Raw genomic sequence first — 20,926 nt, 5'->3', positions numbered from 1 at the left:
CACTGGGATTGGGGGCACTGCAGGAACGATCGAGGGGGTTTGGGGCACTGTGGGAAGGATCGCGGGGGACACGGTGCTGGGGTTGGGGGTGCTGCGGGAAGGCTCGTGGGGGGTACGGCGCTGGGGTTGCGGGTGCTGCGGGAAGGCTCGTGGGGGGCACGGCGCTGGGGTTGGGGGCGCTGCAGGAAGGATCGCGGGGCGCACGGCGCTGGGGGTGCTGCAGGAAGGATCGCGGGGCGCACGGCGCTGGGATTGGGGGTGCTGCAGGAAGGATCGCGGGGCGCACGGCGCTGGGGTTGGGGGTGCTGCGGGAAGGATGGGGGCACGATGCCCGGGTTAGGGAGCGCTACAGGAAGGATCGCGGGGGGCAGAGCATTGGCGCTTCGCTGGCGGACCGTGGGACGCTGCTGGCAAGGCAGCAGAAAAGGCAGATAAAGAGACTGTGGGAACCACGGCACGAAGTGCAGGAGGGAGGCCAGCCCGCTGGGGGCTAAGGAGAGGAGATAAAAAGTGGGGGGCAGCGAGGGAAAGGGACCCCATCATCTCATCCAGCTGGGGGCATTTCCCTGTGAGTTCGGGCAGCGGGTGCCGCCGCCCTGAGTGACCCCATAAGTCCCATACACGGTGTATTGGAAAGGGCTTCTCCCGAGATCCGGGCTCCCGGGCCAGCTCTGCCCTGCATGCACGGACTTGTCCGGGCAAAGCCTTCTCCGGGCTTCCAGTTCTCCCGGCCCCGGCCCAGCGGCGTGGCCCGGCGGAGCGCCGCGGCGCTGCTCCCCTAGAGGGCGTGTGGTTTACAGGCGACGGAGGCAGCCCGCGCTCGCAAGCTCTCTGGGCTCCATAAAAGGGGAAGAGGCGGATCAGTTTCGCTCTCGTGGAGAGAGGACCGGATTGGAAGACGGGCCATATAAAGCCGGGTACGGAGGAGTGAGACAAAGCAGTCGGCTCGGAAGTGGACCTGGGAGACGGGCTGTGCGGCAGGGATCATCTTGCGCGGGGCGCACGGAGCGCCAGGCTCAGACTTAGCCGGGTGTTTCGGTGGCTTTGTGTCTTTCGGGCAAACTCGCTATTTTTTGCTGCAAGAGAAAATAAGGCAACATCAATGAAGGAGAGAAGAGCGAGCCAGAAATTATCCAGCAAATCTATCATGGATCCTAACCAGAACGTGAAGTGTAAAATTGTGGTGGTTGGTGATAGCCAGTGTGGGAAAACAGCTCTTCTCCATGTCTTTGCTAAGGACTGCTTCCCAGAGGTATGTCGAACCCACTCACGCTCTGTCTCCTGCTCCCGAGATGGAGCAAAGCCCGTACAGCATCTATATTTAACCTCCACGGGTGTCTCTCTCCCGGGCAAAGTCTTTTACAATCGTGCAGCTGTATCTTTGCTTGTAAGCCAGCCGCTGTGATTTCACTAACTTACTCTGCAGTGCAGAAGGGAAATGATTACATGTGGGAGAAAGTGCGGTTCTGAACCCAGCTGTCTGTCTCTACAACTGGTTCTCAAATGCAATGAACGATGTCCGACAGGCTTACTGGTGTGTCTGTGGATTTTAAAGACAATAACGTTGTCCTTGTTTCTCTCTCTTTTTATTCAGAATTATGTCCCTACAGTATTTGAAAATTACACGGCCAGTTTTGAAATTGACACACAAAGAATAGAGCTGAGTCTGTGGGACACCTCTGGTAAGTGACCTGCATCATAGCAGATGCCTTGTGATTATTCTTGCATTCATGTCATACTTGTGACTCAGATCAGTCTTTTAATAATGAATATTAACAAGTGTTGCTAAATCTAAATATTTGCTCCTGTGTGACACAAATACCCATTGAGCTTTTACTGAAGAATTCCTTTTTTAAGCAGGAATTTCAACTGCTTTCTAGTTTAATAGTCACCGGTAACCGGAGAGGGCATTGTTTTAATTTGCCTCAGTTGTTGTGTTTAGCCTCTTTCGCTCCCCTCACCTCCACCAAAAGTTCTTGTAGTAATTAGCCCAGCAGATGGGAGATTATTATTGCAGATCATGAGCCTTTCGTTTTAATATTTGTCATCACTGCTGTGAAAGCCAGCAGGGGTTCGCCTTGCGTAAAACGTGATTATACAAAAACAGCGAGTTTAATAGTCATGCCAATATCTGAGTGGGTTTGGGGTGTTTTGCTGAACTGTTCTTTATTCCTCCTCCTTCCCCCCCCCCCCCCCCCACCACCACTGTGGGCCCAAAACTGCACACAAATAGCTGTAACTTGGGCAAGGGGTGTCTGACTTCAATGGGACTACTTGGGTAAAGTTTCCTAGTGTGCAGCCGTGTGCAGGGTTGGATTCTAGAGCCATCAGGGGGCTATGGGGTGAAGAAATAACCTGAGAGCAGGAACTCTGTGGTACTCCTGATGCCTGAAGGGAAGGAAGTACAGCCATATGTGTAATTATAGGGGGTACAAAGAGACCCATCCTAAACCCTTCCTCAACTTTTAGCTTGGGAGGTGGAGGACAACAGTGTATGGCCCCTCTTTCAAATTTTTGTTTAATTTCCCCACTACCCTACCAGGCACAAATGGCTTAGCACCTAGTCCATTCTTGCCCCTCCACCACAATCCAGTTCTGCAGCCTGCAGAGAGAGGAAGCCCTTCCCACAGCTCGGCTGCACCGCTTTTCCTCCTCTTCTACTGACGGGTGTGTTGTAAGCAGGGCCGTGAGTCTGTGGATCCCTTACCTGAGTCACAAGATGAGACCACAGGAATCAAAGAGTGGCCTCAACAGGGGTTGGGGGGGGGGGTGGGTGGGATGGAAGGGAGCTAAACAGAGCTTTTGGGGGACACAGACTTGTGGGGGGACAGGAAGTGTGGAAAGGACAAACCTCCTAGAGACAACAGAATACATGATATAGGAAAGGCTTCCTGATAGGCCAGAGAGCATTGGGCTAACAAGCCTCCTCAGAGAAACAGAGAACATGGGAATGGACCAAAGGGGGGAGGTGAAAAGGGGGTACATGACTGGGTATGCCACCAGAGGGAACCAGAGAGCATCTCAGGAACTGACCTGGGAGAAATCGGAACCACTGGGCTGGAAAGGGAAGGAAAGGTGGAAATCAGGCACTGGGGAGACAGAGCTCTGACAGGAGGGGCAGATGGCTGAGAAGGGGAGGCAGGAGCTAGTTTTTTGTAGGGGGAGTGGCAGAAGAATCTTTTGAGGGTGGCAGGTGGAATGGGAGGGCACTGAACTCCAGAGCAGGGTAACAAAGGGATTGGGTAGAAATGCAGAAAGAGATCTCTCAATGAGAGGAAGATAACTGAGTGGTAGAGAGCAACCAAAGGCGGGAAAGACAAGTGAATGTGGGAGTTGGCAACCAGCATCCAGTGGTACAGAGACAGTTGAATGTGGTAAACGGACAGACCACCTTGTGAGTGGAGGGGAACATGAGTCTTGAGCAGGAAACAGAGCAGCACACACCGGGCAGCAGAATCCAAGGAAACTGAATTAAATTGATCTTCCCATTGTATAGCCTGGGGAAGCAAGTCCTCTGTCAGGAGTACTGCCTTGTGTGGCTTTAACAGAACCAGATGAAAAACAACATAGACAAGTCCTTTTCTGGCTTTGCAATAATTTTAGGACTCAGGCTAGACTTTGCATGAGAGCATCAAGTGCCAAAGCAAGTGGCTGTTTGTGTTGTACATGAGGCTAAAATCGGGAAGGGAGTTCGGGGAAAGATAAATCATTTTCTTACAATTCAGCATTCAAGTGCAAAGCAGCAGCCTTTGTGGGATTCTTGATAGAATCTACTGTAAGACAGGAACTAAACATCCCCTACTGCCTTGGTGACCGACCCTAAGGAGCACATTATTGCTGTTCACATCAATGGAGTGTTTGCCTCCAGATGTGAATGGCAGCTGTATGTGGCAGACAGCTGCATCTGCTTCTAATTCTCTTTTTCTACAGAGGGATTCTCCCAGCCATTTACATTATGCAAGGAAAGGGAGGGGGGATAAAAAGCTCCATTAATGAGAAGATCCTGTCTATGTTGTAATGGAAGGAGAATGAGCATGACAAGTAACACAGGATATAGTTTGACATGACTGGAAGGGCTATCTTAAGAGTCCTGGACCCTAGCATCTGTGCTCCCGGACTATCATCCTGTCTTGGTAACCCCATTCCCCTTACAGGACACTAGGGGAGTAAAAGATAAGATATGTGTACGCATGTGGTAATGTTAGATGAAGTCAGCTGATGCTCCTTTGTGTTCCAACTTTTGACAAAACATAGCGCTTGTCTATTTCCCTGGCTCTGGGAGGTGTTAGACCCAATGTTAACAAGCAGGATGTTGGAGATAAGCCCTAGCCAGTCATCAAGCAGTGGTAGAGAGAATATAATTCCTCCTCTCGGTTTTAAATATGGACACCAGAAAAGCAGTATTTAGGTTTGATTGTTTTCCCCCTTCGAACTGTTTCCCACTCCTGTTTCAGAAACACTGACTCAAATGCTTTGTGATGGATTCTATTTCAAAGGTTAACTGGCATGTTAACAGTTTCCCAGGGGTTCAGCTTCTCTGTATACTGATGTCTATCTGAGGGACCTTGCATTCTCAAACTACCAGCCAAGTAGTTAGCTCTTACTTTAGATCAGTAACTTCCCAACATTTTAGGGCCTGCTGTATCAGTTTATCAGATGAAGATCTCAGCTGTACAGACCTCTCCCAAACCTCCTATTCACCTGTGCCCACCCTAATTTGCCATGGCCTCTTAAGTGCCATGGGAGAGACTGGAACTGAGAACAGCCCAAGATCCATTGCAAATTACAGCACCAAGAAGTGAAAGGAGCTAGTTAGAGTTGACATATTAAGGCAAAGGAGGGGAAGCTGGGAAGGACCATCACAAAAGTCCGAAGTGTCAGCAGAGGTTTGAGTATCTGTGATAGAGAACCACAGCATTAGACCAGTAAATCTGGGTTGAGGAAACTGAATAGGGCATACAACTCCTTTCTCAAATATTTTTTCTTGGTCTGATCCCTAGGCAAGTTCATAGTTTATGTAGATGGCCTGTCTTGCAGCTGGGCCTGATGAAGGCAGCTCCTCCTCCAAAATGGCAAGATGATCCTGATACTGGAAATTAAATTCATATAGAGGGTTTTTTTAATATTGGTAATTTTTTTGATTTAAGATAATTGTTTTTATTCTGATTGGCTAGGTGCGTTCTCTGATTTTTTGCTGCACTATTGCCTGGGAAAGCAAGTAGTTTCACAGCCCATGCTCAACAGTATTTTCAAAAAGCAAGATGGCTAACAATACAAACAAGTAAGGGTTACAAACTTTTAGAGTGTAATAAAACAGGTTTGAGTTTTCATCTTCATTGCTCGTCCACAGCATAAGATAACCATTCATTGCACAAATAAACTCTACACAGTAGCTTTCTAAAGTCATAGAAAATCACCAGTGAGCAGATTTGTATTGAAACAATCTTTATTTTTATTCATTAAAAAGTAGCCCATTCTTCACAGGTCAACTCCTTTGACCTACAAAGGTTTGAAATCAGTGTGAAAAAATAGATCTGACATATTCATGTAATGAAAAATACATTTTGCAGTATTTTAAAAAGGGAAGAAGTAGTCTTACAGGAAGATATACCTGAAAATGCTTAAGAACTCCTACGCAATACACTATTTGGGTCCTGATCAGGACCTAATATTTGCTTGAGTCAAATGTGCAGGATCACAGGGTCAATATGCTTGCAATTTAAAACTAAAATTGTCAGAGTGGTAAAGCTGAAAGATAAAACGAATACTTCGTTTTGTATAAAGCATTGCTGAATGATTGATTTAGTGGTTTGGGGGTTACAGGTAAAAAAGTCACATTCTGAAAACAGCCAGCTCCCATTGATTGTTAGAATAAATACTACCACAAACCTGGGCCACTCAATACAAAAATCACACGACCAGACAAGAAGACTTCAAAAGATAAATTAACATTTTTGTCTTATCTCAAGTCTTGTTGGTTTGGTTTTATTTTACAAATCTTTGTCCTGTTTTTATCTGTTGAATTAGAGTATAGGCCTAAACTCCCATTAAATTCAGTGGTGGCAGGACTGGGCCCACAGTGAAATTCAAGCTATGACAATTATTTTATACCACTGGTATATTTTTGCAAATTATTATTGATTTTAGGTTTATATATTAAGAAAACATCTAGCATTCAGTGGATTAGAAAATCACATTACAACACACTGAGACAATAACTCACATTTAATGATGCCACTTGGAATACATTTATATATTTTACATAAAAAAAGATGCCATTTAGTTGACTTTGACGGCAATATACCCAAGACATTTCAAGATGACTTTATCAGTTTCCACTATTAATTTTTAATTGTGTTAAACTGTCTTGTGTGTGTGTTCTTTAAACTACAGACAGCTTGCATCAAGATTCCAGGCTAACTGATTAATACCTCCAATTAATTGAAGTTGATGGAAGTCTTGCCATTGAGTTCTTCAGGAGACAGATATTGCCATTTCAAGGCCTAATTCTGCTCCCATTGAGGTGAATAGCAAACCTCCAGGCATGTATAAAGCAGAATCTCTCAATCCTGCCTCAGGGTGGTATCGGACCCCAATGTTAGCACTGATTTTTGTTACATATAAAACTTCCCAATATATAATGTATGGTCTAGGACCACAATTACAAAACACCTGGCACCACATACTGGATGGTTGGAAACATTTTAAAGCCAAGTGTAAATTTATTTGGAAAGTTTTTAATGAATTTCCAACATCAAAGTCTAAATATGGGGTTAGGACATTATATGTTTAAAAACGTGGACGGGGTAGGAAGAAAGATTGTCTAAAATATTTTCTAGTGCTGTCTAAACCTGTAAGTCTTTACAAGGATTAAAATTTTTCCTAACATAAAGGAAAATGCCTGTCAAAATGAGATTTAACTGGTATAGAACCACTAAACCTTTTTTCAAATTAGTGCTATCTGGTTGCAATATCATTTCATTAGAAATTATTTCATTCTGTAGTGATATTGTATGATAGTCTCTAGCCAGTTAGGGTGTAATATGTTCATTTTGTTAAGCAGAATATTTCAGAGGAATATTCCATTTGGTGGCTGAAGAACCTTCACAATGTTATCTCATGGAAACTTCGATGAGTATCTACACGTCAGACTTCTTTTAGTTTATCGTTCAGACATCAAACTTTAAATATATCCTGTTAGCAAGTTTTTGCCTTCTTACATTAAAATTACTTTTTTAAATTCAAATTTCTTATTTGTACAGCAAAAAGCTGTGAAGCAGTAAGAACATTTAGGGCTTTAAATATGTCTGTCTTTCTCTCCCTCTGTCTAACTATAGACTGTAGGTCATTTCTGTAGCATACGTATGAAGGTTGAAATGTGGACTCTGTGCCGAATACTCTAATAAAATAATTCTCTACAGAACCAGAAATAGTGCTGCAGTGCTGGGGATTAGCATATAATTAAATCCAGAAGGGCCTTAGAGCTTCAAACAAATTAGCTTTACTGTGATTTGCATGTGCACAGTGTGCTCAGTGTCTGTGTAGAAATGTAGCATTAATTACAAAGATCTTTCCACTGAACTGTTTTGCAAAATATATAAATTAGAGCTGCAACATATAAGAATTGCATTTAATAGAGAACCGACAAAAGCAGAAAGCACCATGGGGGTATTTCAGGGTTTGAAATCTTTGTCTTTCAGATCACTTACTAGTTGGTCAAGTTTGGGCCTATACTCTTTAGTAATAGTTGAAAAAACACATAATTTCCACATAATTCGTTCATTTTTTAAAAAAAGAGTACTGTCGATAAATGGGAAATGGAGAAGATTTATAAGTTGTCAGGGAAAAGACCAGTAATTAAAGAATATTTTTTGTTTAGGGTGAAAGATTGCTAAATCCATAAATAAACTAAATTACTGTGAATGCTTATAGTACTTTTTGCATTTGGAGATGATAGATCATTGAATTCTGCCACATAATAAATAAAATGGCCTTAATTTCCCCAAAATTGTTCACTGAAGCATTAAAAGAAGGATGCCAGCAAGAGAGATTCAATGAAGTGTGTAGTTCTTAGTTACCATCACAGTTTTGTCGTTTTTAACACATGAAGTTAGTAACTAGACAGTTCAGGCAGTTGATACGGAATAATGCAATCCTTCACCTCTGGGTCACTGGTTATTTGACCAATCAAAAAAAAAAAGGCCACAAATTGTTAACATCTGATGGCTGTTTTCTGGTCTGTAAGAAATGGAATAATGCTACTGTACCAGTGTCATGTATTCCAAACAACATGAAATGCCATCCTATGGATAGTCTCAGTAGAGCAGCCAACACTTGCATTGAGCAAGAACAATGAACTACCTAGAGTTGGTCCCTCCTAAGTAGTTCAGGTTAAGCCACATTGTTTAGGCATAGTGGCGAAGAGCTTTGTGTGCTCTGTGGATAAACAGAGGATTGCAGTTGCCAGTAACAGTTATCTGGCATCTTACACTATCGCTAGTACCCTGCTCCAGCAAAGCACTTAAGCACATGCATAATTCTATTGAAGTCATTGAAAGTACTCACTTGTTTAATTTTAATCATGTGCGTTGGTGCTTTTCTGGATCAAGGCCTAAATGAATTTTTAAAATTATAATGAATGTGGGTTTTGCTCAGTTAACTCTATATGAAACATTAAAATATTTAGCCGATTCAGGCTTCCGCTCTTTATGTAATCTACCAGATAGAACTAAGAAATAAAAAATGCTGTTGGGACCAGTCTCTGCCACAGAATAAAAGGAACGTTACTCTGTCCACCAGGGTTCGGATAAACTGTAGAATGGTTGAAATTAGCCCTGACAAAACTGTGGTCGTGATTGTCACCAATCTGCTCCAACAAAATAAAAATAAATAAATGTAGAGTTTTGACTGGAGTATGGCAGTTCTGTTTGTGAAGTCTCCTCCTCTTCTCTGGTCTTGGCATGGTTTCAGATTGGTACACTAACTTGAGAAAAAGATGGAACAGAGTGTTATTGAACTGCATTCAGAAGGTCTGCGTAGACTGGATTCACATTCCTAAGATTCTTGAGGTCCTGAGAATTTTATGTGGAATAAATGATGAAATATTACATTGAATTGAGTCATGCAGTTAGGTTTTTTATTTGTGTAATCACAAAGATTTGGTGATTGCTGCTGAATGAAACCAGTAAATATATTTCTTCTGTTGAAGCATTCCACATGGTCAGTACTTTAAAATATTCCTATTAGTTTTACCGCACACTCCCTCAGAGAAGAATGTGTCCAGTATATCTCGTTTACAACCAAACTGACAGATCATACTTAACTATCTTAGTGTTCAGCATTTTAACATGAGAGACTCAAAAGGAAACAACATAAAAAAAACAACATCTGGAGTTGGTGTGGCGAGTGGAATCACAAAGCTGAATTTAGTAAGTGCATGCCTTTGTATGCATAAATGCATATTTATGCACATATATGGTATATGTTGTATCATTGAGGAGTAGTGACTGAGCAGTTAGGTATGTGTCTAAGAAATTAGTTTCTGGGTGAGGCTCTTTAAGACTTCTGTGTAGCTGGCAACTTTTATCGTTCCAAATATTAATGATCTTAAAGACAAAGGGCTAATCCTGCTCTTACTTGTCTGAGCTGTGCTGAGGGGGAGGAAAGGTGGGAGCCATGAAGTGGTTCACACAACTAACTAGCAAGCACAGAGCAGGATAGCTGGGGGTGGAGTTTGTGATCTACAAAACAGTATAGGTCTCCTGTTAGCATCCGTGACGTACCCCAGAATATCTGCCAAGGACTGCGAGCACGGCCATGCAACCTATCTGGCCGATCATTCCCTTGAGGCTCTGGAGTGCTGGCAGATTTAACAGCAGGAACAGGTATTGGCAGGGAAGATGCCCCCATCGCAATACCCCTTCACAACGTAGAACAGGATTTGTAAGAAAAGAATATATTTTATTGATACACATGAAGCATAATACGTACATTGGAGTGAACTCTTCCCTTTAATTTCAATTGAGTTTCACCATGGATGAATTAGTGCTAATATGTCTTATGTAGAAAGCTAAAAGCATTTGCTCTGCATTGGGGGAGTGGGGGCATATGATTGTTTCCTTCTTTGGGATACTTATCCACATGATTTACTCTGGGTTTTTCCTTTTTGAAAGGCCAGCTAAGGTGAAGTACTAGTCCCGTACATACAGTGTCAGGTCTTCTGATGGAATAATAGATATAGAACTCAGCGTCCGTGTGATTGAGAGCCCACTGATATCAAAACATTACGCAAAGGGGGTTAAATAAGCAACTATTGAAACTATTTTGTAGGACACAGAAATCTAGAGGCAAAATATGGGCCTTGTGCATTCCAGAAAGAGGTCAAATTGAACTCTCCTTTACACCAGAGTAAATACAGCAACTCAGCTGAAGCCAATGTAATTTTTCCAGATTTATATTGGTATAATTGAGAGCAGGACGTGACCCAGTATTTTGAATGTTTACTTTGTCAGGCCTATACTATATCTGATATTTTTCCTCTAGTGTTTTGTTTAATGTTGAAGAGTGCTAAAAGTTTTTTTTTGAAGAGCAACATTCTGAAGCTATGAATATTCATTCATTCATTGTGGGATTGACATTGTTTACAATTCTTGTGGGGGAATTTTTAGGGGGGAAGCCCAGTTTCATCAAACTACCTTCTTCTACCAACTTGGGTAATGCTTCATTGCCCATATGTTGCTCCCAATTTCAAAAACAAAATTCCTAGAATTCTTGCAGTTCCCTTCTGGCATAAGCTGTCCAGCTGGAGTGCACTGTGATGTGCGCTCACTGTTTCTCTTACTTCCTTGTGTAACAGCATGAACTGTTTGTCTTTCAGGGAGAAACTTACAGAATTTTTCTCTTCTGGTTAATCATTGTTTTTCAGCCTTTGAGATAACTGACAGTCAATTAGCTGTGGATAGTTTGAAGAAAATAAGGGATCTAATTAGCTGATGAATCATAGAACACATTTAAAAAAGTGACGCTATTGTCTCATAAAAATGTGATATGCCATCTTTTTAGGTCCATGGAATAGAGAAATACAGAAACTTATTTGTTTTATGTCATAGCTTTTCTTAAGCTATAGGTATACCTTTCTTAAATCAAGCCCCCAATTCAGTCCATGGGACTACTCATGTGCATAAGAACCCTGCTGAATCAGAGCCTTAATAAATGGAATTTTTACAGGTCTCAGGTCAAATTCTCTGCTAATGAAGATAGATGAAACTCCTTTGAAGTCAATGGATATGCACCTATTTACACTAGCAGAGAATTTGGCCCATAATCACCTATCTCAGAGTCCTTTAGTCAATACCTATTATGGCCACATTCCTACAGAGATTTATGCTCATGCTTAACTTTACACACTGAGTAATCTCAGTGAAACCAATGGTGCTACTCACAGTGTGTAAAGCTAACCCCATGTATAAGTCTTTGCAGGGTTGGGCCTATGTTTATACCACATACGTTTACTGGAGTAACTCTGTACAGTATCCTAAGGCTTTCCTTCTTTGAGCAAACACCATTTTATTCTAGTCTTGACCATTGAAGACACCTTTAAAATATGCAATGGTGGGCCATCCTGCTGTCGCTGAGAGGCCTATGTGCTAACATAAGGGGATTCCTTCCAACTAGGCTTCTGAAAAACATTAAAATCTCCTAGCATTCACCCAAGACTCATTGACTATGCTGCTTTAGAGAAAGTTTAGTCCAGCTTCTGGAGGGGGCCAGAAGTAGAGTACAAAGTGTGTGTGGAAAGAGCCTTCTTTCTTGACAATACCAGCTGATTTTTTGCCAGCTCCAGGGATTCAGTCAGTTCTGATAAACAGTGGAGAGACATCCAAACTTTTAGAATTGGTGTAAGAAATGGAAAAGACCAGGTCACCCAGTCCAGCAATGGGTAATGGCTCCCACCCTTTCTGATTTTTCTATAGAGTCATAAAAGAAAGATACACAAAAGGCCCATTAGGTCACACAAGCCTTTGGTGGGGTCAAATTGGAGGATTGGGCCAAAAGAAATCTGATGAGGTTCAATAAGGATAAGTGCAGGGTCCTGCACTTAGGACGGAAGAACCCAATGCACAGCTACAGACTAGGGACCGAATGGCTAGGCAGCAGTTCTGCGGAAAAGGACCTAGGGGTGACAGTGGACGAGAAGCTGGATATGAGTCAGCAGTGTGCCCTTGTTGCCAAGAAGGCCAATGGCATTTTGGGATGTATAAATAGGGGCATAGCGAGCAGATCGAGGGACGTGATCGTTCCCCTCTATTCGACATTGGTGAGGCCTCATCTGGAGTACTGTGTCCAGTTTTGGGCCCCACGCTACAAGAAGGATGTGGATAAATTGGAGAGAGTCCAGTGAAGGGCAACAAAAATGATTAGGGATGACTTATGACTTATGAGGAGAGGCTGAGGGAGCTGGGATTGTTTAGCCTGCAGAAGAGAAGAATGAGGGGGGATTTGATAGCTGCTTTCAACTACCTGAAAGGGGGTTCCAAAGAGGATGGCTCTAGACTGTTCTCAATGGTAGCAGATGGCAGAACGAGGAGTAATGGTCTCAAGTTGCAGTGGGGGAGGTTTAGATTGGATATTAGGAAAAACTTTTTCACTAAGAGGGTGGTGAAACACTGGAATGCGTTACCTAGGGAGGTGGTAGAATCTCCTTCCTTAGAGGTTTTTAAGGTCAGGCTTGACAAAGCCCTGGCTGGGATGATTTAACTGGGAATTGGTCCTGCTTCGAGCAGGGGGTTGGACTAGATGACCTTCTGGGGTCCCTTCCAACCCTGATATTCTATTATTCATACCCAAACCAAAGGTCTCACTTTTCTGAGACATGCCTGTCACCAGCTCCATGTTCTATCCCATATCTGATTTCACTCTTTGGGCTGTCAGGGAGTGTCACAGCTGCTTTCAAGCTTGCAAAGGAAGTTTAATCACTGGGTTGCTAACCTGATTAACTACCTAAGGAAGAAATCCCCCTTATTTAGGGCTAGGCCTAAGAAGGAATTGGAGCATGGAGAAGTAAGCACCAAAAATAACCTTGGAAATGTAGTATGTTTTGGAAGAAGGATAGTGACATGCCATTCAAGAGCTTTACTGTAAACCTTCTGAATAAGTTTGCATGACTGCAGAAGAAAAAGGAATATTAAACAATAAACATTTCTTTTTTCTGGACAGGGTCTCCTTATTATGACAATGTCCGCCCGCTTTCCTATCCAGATTCCGATGCTGTCTTGATTTGTTTTGACATCAGTCGGCCAGAAACCCTTGACAGTGTGCTAAAAAAGGCAAGTGTATGAGAATATTTTTTTAATTCAAAACTATTTATAAATCGAATCTATTTTTAAAACTCTGTAATGTAGCACTATTTCCAATCATATAATCTTCAGCATTTGATTGTTTCACTAAAATAACCCCATAACTGCACTTTGCGGAGCTAGAATTTTAGTCCATCATTTGAGAAGACTGAAAAATACTCAGAAGCAGAGGCTTTAGGAGATCGGAATTAAGTAGAATATTCACTCCCAAAAGCCCTTTGCAAGTATTTTAGTGGCACATAATGTGAAAAGAAGGAGTGGAGCCATGAAGAAGCTGCCTTTCAAGGCATGCTCCTCTAGCAAAGGGGATTAAAGACTCTATAGCAATTTGCATTGGCACAGTTAATACTGGTCTGCCCAACATTAAGACCTCCACCATAGCCTTTACTCCACGTTATAGGGGTGGTGATATGCAGTCAGTGGAAGAGCCAGTGACAACATGACTCCTGAGGAAGGGGACTCAAAGCAATGTGGAAGGCCTTGCTTTCAGATGCTCCATGATCTGCAGGATTAGTGCATGATTTCTCCGCAAAACTAAAGCTCAGCTATGTTTGAAGGCCAGGCACCTGCTCCTTCGTGACTTCTCAGACCTCTCCCCTTTCTTGGTGCAGCATGAATCAAAAATTCTGCAATGTTAACTTCAGAGGTTACTGACTACCTTGTCCGCTAATACAGTTTTTTCCATGGAGATTAGGAGTTGGGCCATTTTTGTTTTTCCTCCTTTAGAATGGATTTGAAAGTAATATAACACATTTTCTTGTCTGAGCATCACCATCACTGACAATGTCAACAAAAGTGTGAGAACAGGTTGGGTTTTTTTAACGTGTCTTCCTGTCTGGTTCTTCGTATACTGAACACACAATATTTTAGATCCTGAATAAACAGTGGGTACTGTGTTTTCACTGGTTTACAAAAGGGTGGTAGATTTTTTTTTTTTCCAATATACATGTAAAAATTAAAATGTTCCCCATCAAATGTTAATGATTCTAAGATTTGTCAGATTTAGGCTGAAGAGACTTGAAAAAACACCATTATGAGTTTATGTCCATGTTCACGTACAGTATTTTCACAAGATATACAGTACACTATTGTGTATTCAGGATTAAGCATATTATTTGATCAGCACAAATGGATTCTCCACAGATTAAACACATTTTTACAGCACTCAAATGAAGCCATGAGCCAATATATATGATTATCTTTAATATGTTTTATATTTGTCTGAGACCTGCTTGTAATTTGTCATTTGAGGAACTGTTTGAACTAGCTAATGGCAACACCCTTTGCTATTTCTACTGCAATGTGCGTAAAACCAGTGAATCATAGGATGAGAGAATGAGATTGTATATTGTTTACTGATTTTAGGCAGAATCAGGGCATGACTGACATTCCTGACGTAAATGGACATTTCAGTTGAAGTCAGCAGGACTAGTGGGTGGGTAGGGGTTGCAAGATCTGCCCTAACTTGGAAACTGCTAGTTCATATGCTCTCAAATCCTCAAAGTCAACTTGTAGCATGGTTACAAATTAAACAGGTACCAATGTAATGTATTTATGTTAAAAATGCTTCCTGTGAGTGTTACCAAACTCTAATCCTGTTTCCATTGCCTCTTTTCACTAGCATGCTTTAATTAATCTAAATAATGTATTGCATTACTATCGTAACAAAATAATATTTTACAGTGGAAAGGTGAAATTCAGGAATTTTGTCCTAACACCAAAATGCTTCTGGTGGGTTGCAAGTCTGATCTGCGCACAGATGTGAGCACATTAGTGGAGCTTTCCAATCACAGGCAGACACCAGTATCATATGATCAGGTATGTGTCATATCTCATTCTTTCCACTCGTTACTTGGTGGTGGTGGGAAATACGCAGTTCGGTAACATTGCATTCACTTTTAAGAGAAACTGCCCTCCTTCTGCACTGAGCTTATTTACACTAAAATAGTTAGATGCTGTTACCTAATGATCTCCACAGGTGAGTCTGAAAACACCAGAGGCTGTGTATTCTGTGCCTGCAGAATTCACATGTTCCTGCACACTTGTGTCCCAGAAATATAAGCTCTCACATAAATATGTTTCTAGCTCTAAGGGTTGCAGAGAAAACCTTTAAAAAGTGAACTGAATGTAAACTAATGTAGTCATTTTGCTGAGTCTCTAGGCAGCCTGATGCAGCACTCTGTTAACACATACTAGGTAACTTTTAGTCTAGACCAGCAGGGTCTACACAGGCCACTTAATGTGCAACACGTTGTGCTTTAGAGTTCTCACACCTCTCGTGTGCATTGCCGCTCGCGTGGAAAAAGACCGTTAACTACGGGCAACACAGTGCAATCGGGGCATCGACCTGATCTTTAAATTTGAGTGCCCAAATTAGGAATCAAGGTGTCTCCGATGCTAACTTTGCTAATGTCTGTTGTATATGCAAAGCTGAGTTTTGGTGAACCAACATTACAGCAGATTTAGTGGTAGGTTTAAGTCCTTAAAAGTAAATTGTTCCATAGATAGTGAAATGGCAGCTCATTTTGCACCCAATACTGTACTGTCAGTGTAGCAAACCTATAACAGGGCACCAAGGTGCTGTGATATAAAAAAGCACCTTGAAGTTTCCTCATCTCACCACTCCAACACATTTTCTTTGCTTTATGAATTTTAAGTGCATTGACGTTTAACAAACTTTAAAATGTAAAACAGAAGTGTGGCAGAAACTGTTCAATTATCACAACAGAAATACTCCGTTTTTCTTTATTTAGAACATTTTGTGTTTAAAATGATCAGAGAAACAGTCTGTTGCAAATTTTGGCCAAGATTCTTTTCTCATCTGTGTGGTGCATATGCATTCTTGATGCCAAAGTTCTGTCCTTCCAACATGCTTGGACTCCAAAGTGTGTCCTGAGGATGCAATATCAGAACTGAGATCAGCAGCGTGAATCTAAGAACCCAGACAGAGTCAAGTAGAGCTGTCATGTATTTGTTACAGTATAACTGGGGTATGCAACACAGTTGTACATGGGGTATTAGGAAACACTTGTATGATCCATGTAGTTTATCATTATTATTCTGAACTAAATTTTAATTCTCTCTTTGCTGAGGGTGTTTTCCCTGTTGACAGTGCTTTTAATACATCGCTGAAAGAGAATTTATTTTGGAGTGTGGTGCGTTCTTCAGCCATACTGCCTCTGATTGTATAGCCATTTACATGAGGAAAGTGCATGCCTGTTGCTCAGTAACTGAGGACTTACAAAAGACTGTAAATAAAGCATTATAATGGAATAGTGTCAGCTTGTTCAAATGATAGTTAAGCACAGCGTGTTTGGTAATGGAATATGCGGGCTTTCCACTCTAGTTCATGGATTTGAATCCAGCCTACATTGACAGAGACTAAATGTTGATACCATCTGATCGTTGTATGATAGGTTACCTGAAAGGGTTGGGAGTGGGGGCCAATTTGCTAATGGAACATTGTGTGTGCACATCACAAAAGCTGCCACCACCTCAAATGACTTTAAGTTGGCAGTTTTAGAGGAGAGACTAGAGACTGAGTGGCTTTCTCCAGTTTAGAAGTGATCTCTCCAGGATAGAGGCACATTGATGTGGACATAGCGGAAAAATGAGAACAGACACATGCCTGGAATTAAGTGGCAGGCACAACATACAGGGAAGGTGTGCTACTCTCCCGTGGCTCATACTCTCCTATGCCAGACATGTTACAGGTCTCCTTACCATAAAATGCAGGGTAGGCTCTTCTCAGCCTACCACCCAGGACTCGGTTCTCTGAGTCCTAGCACCCTCCCCACTGTGAGGGAAACGGAGGGTGCAGCAGGGTGGGGACCTCAGCCCATGAGTGACACATGGTCTCACCCTATCACATGATCCTAAGGCCTACCATCAAATTCCCAGGTCTTTTACCTCTGGGAACCGTTCATTTTATTCTCTTCACCACACTGGAACTGGCTGCAAGTTGTCACAAATAAACCATTCCACCCCAGTACCTCAGTTTGGTACTAAGCATGTCCCTACTTAACTCACTGCTGGAAGAGAGCCAAGAGAGGCTCCAAGTGGCCGCTGCACCGGCTTAAATCCTTGGAGCAGGGAAATGCTGGCCAGTCAGCATCCCTCTCTTCAGTTGACCAATGGGTTCTAGAGATTCCAAGGGGGAGGTGATACATCTTGGCCCTTGGTTAGTGTCTTCCTCCCTAACTGCTGGGATTGTCCCCCTTTCACTGCTGGCCCCATCAAGTTCCCCCACGCGGTGATGCAGGTGGGTATCATTTGACAGGGCTGTAAGGAGGAGCTGCTGCACAACAGATACCTTTTCTGTGCAGAGTTAAGGATTTGATTTTTCAGGCAGTCAGTCCAGTACCTTTCAGGATGAATACAAAAGTCTCCCAAACGGAAAAAGCTCAAATTTTCTGAATAGGAAAAAAATCTTTTTCAGGGATAGACAGGCCATTGTCCTTATCATGTACAGCTTTCAAATTATGAGAGTTTCCTCACAGGAAACAATTCTTAGATATTTGTAGAATACGTTTTGAGTGCATATCCCTATCTGTATTTTGCAAAAAACCCAATGAGTTGCTGTGTGTCACTTTGCTGTCTTAGATTTGGTTTTCACACAATAATATGTATGCAAACAGAACTGAAGAATAACCGTATGGTTTACTTTGGCTTTGTACAAAACCTCCCTATTGATTGCGGTTCCTTTTTCTTTTCCCCCCCCTCAGGGTGCAAATATGGCCAAACAGATTGGAGCAGCCACTTACATTGAATGCTCAGCCTTACAGTCAGAAAACAGTGTAAGAGACATTTTTCATGTTGCCACGTTGGCATGTGTAAACAAAACAAACAAAAATGTTAAGCGGAACAAATCACAGAGGGCAACAAAGCGAATTTCACACATGCCTGGCAGGCCAGAACTATCTACAGTTGCTACAGATTTGCGAAAGGACAAAGCAAAGAGCTGCACAGTGATGTGAAGGATCTAGGTTTCCTTAGGAAGAAGGAAGAGACAATGTGTTCAGGAAAGGTGAAGACTCAATGAAGTGCACAGCCAAAGTGGTATATCATGTGTGGGCTTAAGTCAATACTTTAAAGGATACTCTTCACCTTTTGTGTGAGATTGTATTTAGGGATTCAGCATGTAGACTAAGCAGTGGGAAGAGATGGATCTGAATGAGATGGCTGTCAAAAATGTTACATGGAAGAAATGCCAAAAAAGGAAAATATTTGAATGTGCTAGAGAAGAGGAGGAAAAGTAGCACCTCAGAGAAAGATGTCCTGGACAGTGCTTGTTTGTTTTCTTAAAGATCTGTTTCTGGATACCTACTTTGATTTGATTAAAATAATATTTTAATGTTCCTTTTTAAAATTAAATTAAGATGTTAATAACACATCCTCATCATTGGGGCCCTAGCCCCATGACCTTACAGTTAGTTTTTCTGCAGGATATGATCTAATCTCCTTGTAGCTCATCATTAAAATGGAAATTATATCCAGACCCACGGGTCATCCAGAGGAAAACATTGTATATGAAAAGCTTGGAAATTATGCCTTCCTGAGATGGCTACACAAGCTAAATTGGAATATGATAATGATGATAACCTTTTGAGACTTCCCAGTATTATAAGTGCCCTAGCACAACAACAATTAGATCAAGTAGAAAAAAATTACCTGCTTGTTACGGAACTTTCAAAACATTGACTATTTCTGTCCATCATTGTGATTGTACTTAAAAAGTAATGCTCTTAAACTTTATTGTTTTACATCTTCTATGTAAAGATATGATGTACTGTATGGATATGTCATTGTAGGTTGAATTGCAAAATCAGATGAAAGGTGCTATCAGTTATGATTACAAATGATCCTCAGTTTAAAACCTAATTCTTACAGCCTTAATGTCCAATCCTGTTTAGGTGCTGAGAATCCTCAGCTCCTAGTCCTCAGGAGTGGAGGTGCTGAGTTTTTCCCAGGCCCTATGGCTGTGTAATGGAGAAGTGATATTCTGTGGTATGGTTTTTTGCAACTATGTTTAAACAAAAATAATAGTACACACATGAGCCAACATAGCCAAGTTATCTTGTATATGATACATTCTAACAGGGCTGCATTTGGTGACCGTCTCTTATTATGGATTTCATTTTCTTATAATGAGTGCTGTAGGGAAATAGGACCTTAAGGAGCCCCCAGTGGAAACTGGATACTATTTTAATCCTAAAGGACTAATATGTGCATATCCAGACAGTGGTCATTAAACATTACTTCAGTGAACCGGATTCAGTCAACTTCTTTTTCACTTGGTGATTACTATAGTTACATGAAATAAATCAATCAGCCTTTAAAATAGGTTGCAGATGTTTACTGACGAATTACTGTCATGACTTCTTTTTAAAAGGATACGCTAAGCTCTGACTAGTGTTGCTCTAGCTTGTTGAAAACAAGCATTCTTTTCCAGTGATAATGCTTCATTTTTGAAGGATTAAAGTGGTGTTTGCTTTAAGTTGTGGCAGGATAGAGGATGATGGTAATTAAAACACTCAGTTCTACGTGCTACCAGCACTTTGCTTTATTTCTGCAAAAAAGAAAAAAAAATACCATTCCAGTCATTTCTCACCAAAAAAAAAAAAAAAAAAACCAGACATTTTACCACCGTAATATGCTTTTGACTGATGCAACAATATGCTTAGGGCAGTATTACAAAATAGCTGGCAAGTGCTTTCTGTATTTAAGTATTGTAAAAAGAAAATAAGTTATAACTGTTATAAAACAGGACATTCATTACTTCTCTTTTTTTTAATGTTGAAGTCACTTTGTATGTTTGATTAATGTTTCTGCAGTATTTATTAAAATATCTTTTTTTTCTTTGAATAAAAATAAATAACTAACCAAGTCTTAGTGTAAATGATCTGTGTGGCCAGTTCACTGTAATTTGTGTTTGTTTTCCTGACATTACTGTACTGAATAGTATGCTGTGTACATCTTGGAGTTTTTATGCAGTCTGAATGAAATTGTGACCTATGCTTGTTGCCTCTCATTTAAGTTATGCCATTTTGGTATGCTGCCATTTAAAATTGGGTCACTTGTCTGAATCACATTTCCAAAAAATTACAGGGAGATAGCAGGGAGTAGAAGGGGAGTAAACTGGTGCAAATAAGTGAAATATATTCTCCTTTTTGTTCTTTCAAAAATTGAATGCCTGTTAAAGAAGCTTCCAAACATTCAAGGTTTGTCTACAGTATAAAAAAGAAAGTTGTGTTTCTAACTCAGCTTAGCTACCTGCATTAGCTAACTTGGATTAAAATAGCCAAGAAGACATGGCAGCTTGCTTTTAATTCGGGTTACCAGCTGGAGTTCAACTCCCAGGTTTCTCTCTTGGCTTTAACTTGAGCTGATATGAGTTTAAAACAGAATACCAACATATTTTGCACTGTAGATGTAGCCTTAGACTGCTGTAACTTGTGAGCCTGCACTTTCTGCAGAATTTCCTATTTTCCACTGACCTTGGCAGCAATAGGTGGGTTAATATTTTGATTGTGATGAAACATTCTTCACTGATTGCTCTGTATTAAGTAAAA

At 41.5% G+C, this 20,926-nt stretch overlaps 1 protein-coding gene across 1 annotated transcript; it reads left to right on the top strand.

Annotated features, from left to right (window-relative positions):
- Positions 1-882: 882 nt before the first annotated feature.
- Positions 883-20,548, top strand: RND3 (Rho family GTPase 3). The gene is made up of 5 exons (XM_073305445.1): positions 883-1,252; positions 1,595-1,682; positions 13,216-13,325; positions 15,039-15,173; positions 18,080-20,548. Exons 1-5 carry the CDS (start codon positions 1,103-1,105, stop codon positions 18,329-18,331), a joined length of 735 nt encoding a protein of 244 aa, XP_073161546.1. The 5' UTR covers positions 883-1,102; the 3' UTR covers positions 18,332-20,548.
- The last annotated feature ends 378 nt before the right edge of the window (positions 20,549-20,926 follow it).

The sequence above is a fragment of the Lepidochelys kempii genome, chromosome 11 (assembly GCF_965140265.1).
Source record: "Lepidochelys kempii isolate rLepKem1 chromosome 11, rLepKem1.hap2, whole genome shotgun sequence".
Taxonomy (NCBI): domain Eukaryota; kingdom Metazoa; phylum Chordata; order Testudines; family Cheloniidae; genus Lepidochelys; species Lepidochelys kempii.
Note: the sequence above shows the minus strand (reverse complement) of the source record. Positions and strands in the feature narration are given on the sequence as shown.